The sequence below is a fragment of the Cyprinus carpio genome, chromosome B11 (assembly GCF_018340385.1).
Source record: "Cyprinus carpio isolate SPL01 chromosome B11, ASM1834038v1, whole genome shotgun sequence".
In the NCBI taxonomy this organism is placed as follows: domain Eukaryota; kingdom Metazoa; phylum Chordata; class Actinopteri; order Cypriniformes; family Cyprinidae; genus Cyprinus; species Cyprinus carpio.
The window spans coordinates 4775353-4778475 of NC_056607.1; the positions used below are offsets into that span (position 1 = coordinate 4775353).

Below are 3123 nucleotides of genomic sequence, written 5' to 3' on the forward strand. Positions count from 1 at the left end.
CATTTGTGCTTTATTGATGATAAACGGTATAGAGAACTGTATGGAATTAAACATTTTAGGATGACTGAAGTGTCCGTAAATGGTACGGATTGAGTACTTTTTTTGTCCGTACAATAACACAAAAATTTACGGAAAATACGGAATTTTCCATTTTAGGTTTGACGGAAGTGTCCGTCAATGGTACAGAAAAACTCAGGTAAATCTACGGAAATATCCGTTTTAAGGTTTACGGAAGTGCCCGTACAATAACGGAAAAAGTGCTGGTAATTAATTACCAGCACTTTTTCCGTTTTTTAATGGAACTTTTTTTAACAGTACACTGTGCCATAAGGCAAAAGTGAAAACTAAGTGGCTCGGGGACCAGAATGTTGAAATTTTGGGTCCATGACCTGGAAACTCCCCAGATCTTAATCCCATTGAGAACTTGTGGTCAATCCTCAAGAGGCGGGTGGACAAACAAAAACCCAGTAATTCTGACAAATTACCCAAAAGAATGGGTTGCTATCAGTCAGGATTTGGCCCAGAAGTTGATTGAGAGCATGCCCAGTCGAATTGCAGAGGTCCTGAAAAAGAAGGGCCAACACTGCAAATACTGACTCTTTGCATAAATGTCATGTAATTGTCGATAAAAAGCATTTGAAACGTATGAAGTGCTTGTAATTATATTTCAGTACATCACAGAAACAACTGAAACAAAGATCTAAAAGCAGTTTAGCAGCAAACTTTTTGAAAACTAATATTTATGTAATTCTCAAAACTTTTGGCCACGACTGTATATATAGTTATAAACATATATGGCTATATTTGTGAACAGAGAATAGCCTATCTCAGTAAAATTTTGTCTAATCATTCTTACTGACATTAAGCTAGCAACATTAACTCATATTACTTTTATATGTCGTATTGCTTTCTATGTTATAGAACATAAAAAAAACTTCCTGGCATCGTGAAACATTGAGATGATGTAAATGAAACTTCATAATGTTTCACCTGATTATACATTTAGTCAGGAGTAATAGTTTGGAAAAAGTCTAACTAGTAAAATGTGTACAAGTTATATGAAAACTAATACAAGTAGATTGATAATAAAAAAGACTTACTCATGTTTATCTCTGCTGGGTCAGCCGCTTCGTTCTTCTTTCTGAATTAATCCAAATCTTATTCCTCTCGGCGGTCTTCTTGAGGTGAATTATGTCTTATTCCTCTCAGCGCGAAGTGAACAGTAACATTTAAAAAACGTGAAGTACAGTCTCGCAGCTTTGACTGCTCTGATGAGGGCGGTTACCCGCGCGAGCTTCAAGATTATAATAGCGCGCGCGGCGCGTGTGCGTGATCGCATTAGATATAATGAAGGGAGACGTGAAAGACGGACATCGCGTTGTTTTCATATGGATTACTTTATCACAAAATATTTGTTTTTGGTAGCGCTTGCTCAGTTTAAAAGTATACATGTCAAGCTTTCTATAGATATATCTCTCATGTCTCTGTGTTGAGTTACAGTTCATTTTAATGACGCGTTTCCGAATGAAGATCACCGCAGACCAAAGCTGCAGACAGCGCACTCTGTTTGTTTCCTTTATTTTATAAATGCACAAAGTTTTGTTGTTATTATGTGTGGATACAAATAAAAGTAGACCCTTTACAGATTCGATTGATGTAGTGCTCTTATCTGTACGATTAAAACTGAAAGTGTAATTTAAGTTTTTTTCAGGGTTATCATGAGAAAATGCCTCAAAACGCATATACGCATTAATCGACTTCAGAGGGCTAATCAACATAAAGACAGGCAAGGGGCACTGCACAAAGTGGGGGCTCGTCTGTGATCTCCCTCTGGCAAGTCACAACTGAGTTCCTGAAAGAAGAAAAGAAGAAAGAGAAAAGTTAAGCTCAAGCATACCCTGTTGTTGCATTGTAAGAGACTGAGAACTGCATACAGTGTTTAACAATTACATGGCTTTAACAAAAGACCCATTCCTCCAAGCAGAGTTGGCCAACTGGTGTAAAGATGCTGGCATTGATGAGACTTATGCTTTAATGCTTTTAAATGTACCTGTTCACACAGAAGTGGCTGAAATTGAAGAGGAGATGGAAGCAGTAAAAGCGCTAGGCAGAGTTCATGTAAGAGACACGAGAGAAGGACCTACCTCACGTTCCCTGCTGGTGTTGTGTGAGTGCAAACAAGCCATTAACCCTAAGTGCATACCTACTGAAGTGTCTTGGGGACAAAAGAGCGAGCCATGGTCAGTCATAGTAATTCAGACACAGGAATCTGCATCTGACACAGCTACTGGAGGATTTACGGAAAAGTTTGCAAAGTTCTTGATGGAAGAAGGAAAGTCTTTCAGTGACATACAAGCTTTGATTTCTCCTCCCAGTGCCCCAGACAGTTCCCCTGAGTCGATTATATGTGCCATGGGTGAGGTCTTTGCAAAAACAGTAAAGCTCCCAAGTGACAGCAACGCTTATCATCGCCTGCGCACCTTTTCAGCCGCAGTTTTAACCCCTGTGGGAGAGGAGAATATGGAAACTTGGATGGACCAAGCCAGGCTGATGATAACTGAGTGTGACTGCTCTGAAAAAGAAAAACGACGCAGAATTGTGGAAAGTCTCAAGGGACCTGCATTGGACATCATAAGAGCTGTTCGATTTTCAGATCCTGAAGCAAGTGCTTTACAGTACTTGGAAGCGTTGGAGAGCACTTTTGGATCACCTGAGTCTGGTGAGGATTTATACTTCAAGTTTTGTCTTATGCGCCAGGGCACAGGGGAGGCTCTATCTGAATTCCTGAGAAGGATGGAGAAGACCCTCAGCAAAGTAGTGGAAAGAGAGGGACTGTCCCTCGGACTGGTGGAAAATGGAATATGAGTCGAACAACTGATTAGAGGGACTGTTAATTCTGACATGATGTTGCTCCAATTGAGGCTGAGAGTGCCCCACCCCCAAAATAACCCACCTTCTTTTCTGAGTCTGTTAAAGGAAATACGTGAGGCAGAAGAGAGTGAAGCTGCTCGCCATAGAATGTCTGCAAAAGCCAAAGCTATACAATTCCATGAAGATGAAAGAGCCAGCACCTCTGTCATCCAGGAACTTAAGGCCCAGATTGAAGAATTGAGAAGCCAAATA

The 3123-nt window shown here is 40.3% G+C and overlaps 1 protein-coding gene across 1 annotated transcript; it reads left to right on the forward strand.

Moving 5' to 3' along the window:
* The first annotated feature begins 1950 nt into the window (after window positions 1-1950).
* On the forward strand, window positions 1951-2865 carry LOC122138798 (paraneoplastic antigen Ma1 homolog). Its single transcript, XM_042733420.1, has one exon. It carries the CDS (start codon window positions 1951-1953, stop codon window positions 2863-2865), a length of 915 nt encoding a protein of 304 aa, XP_042589354.1.
* Window positions 2866-3123: the final 258 nt, after the last annotated feature.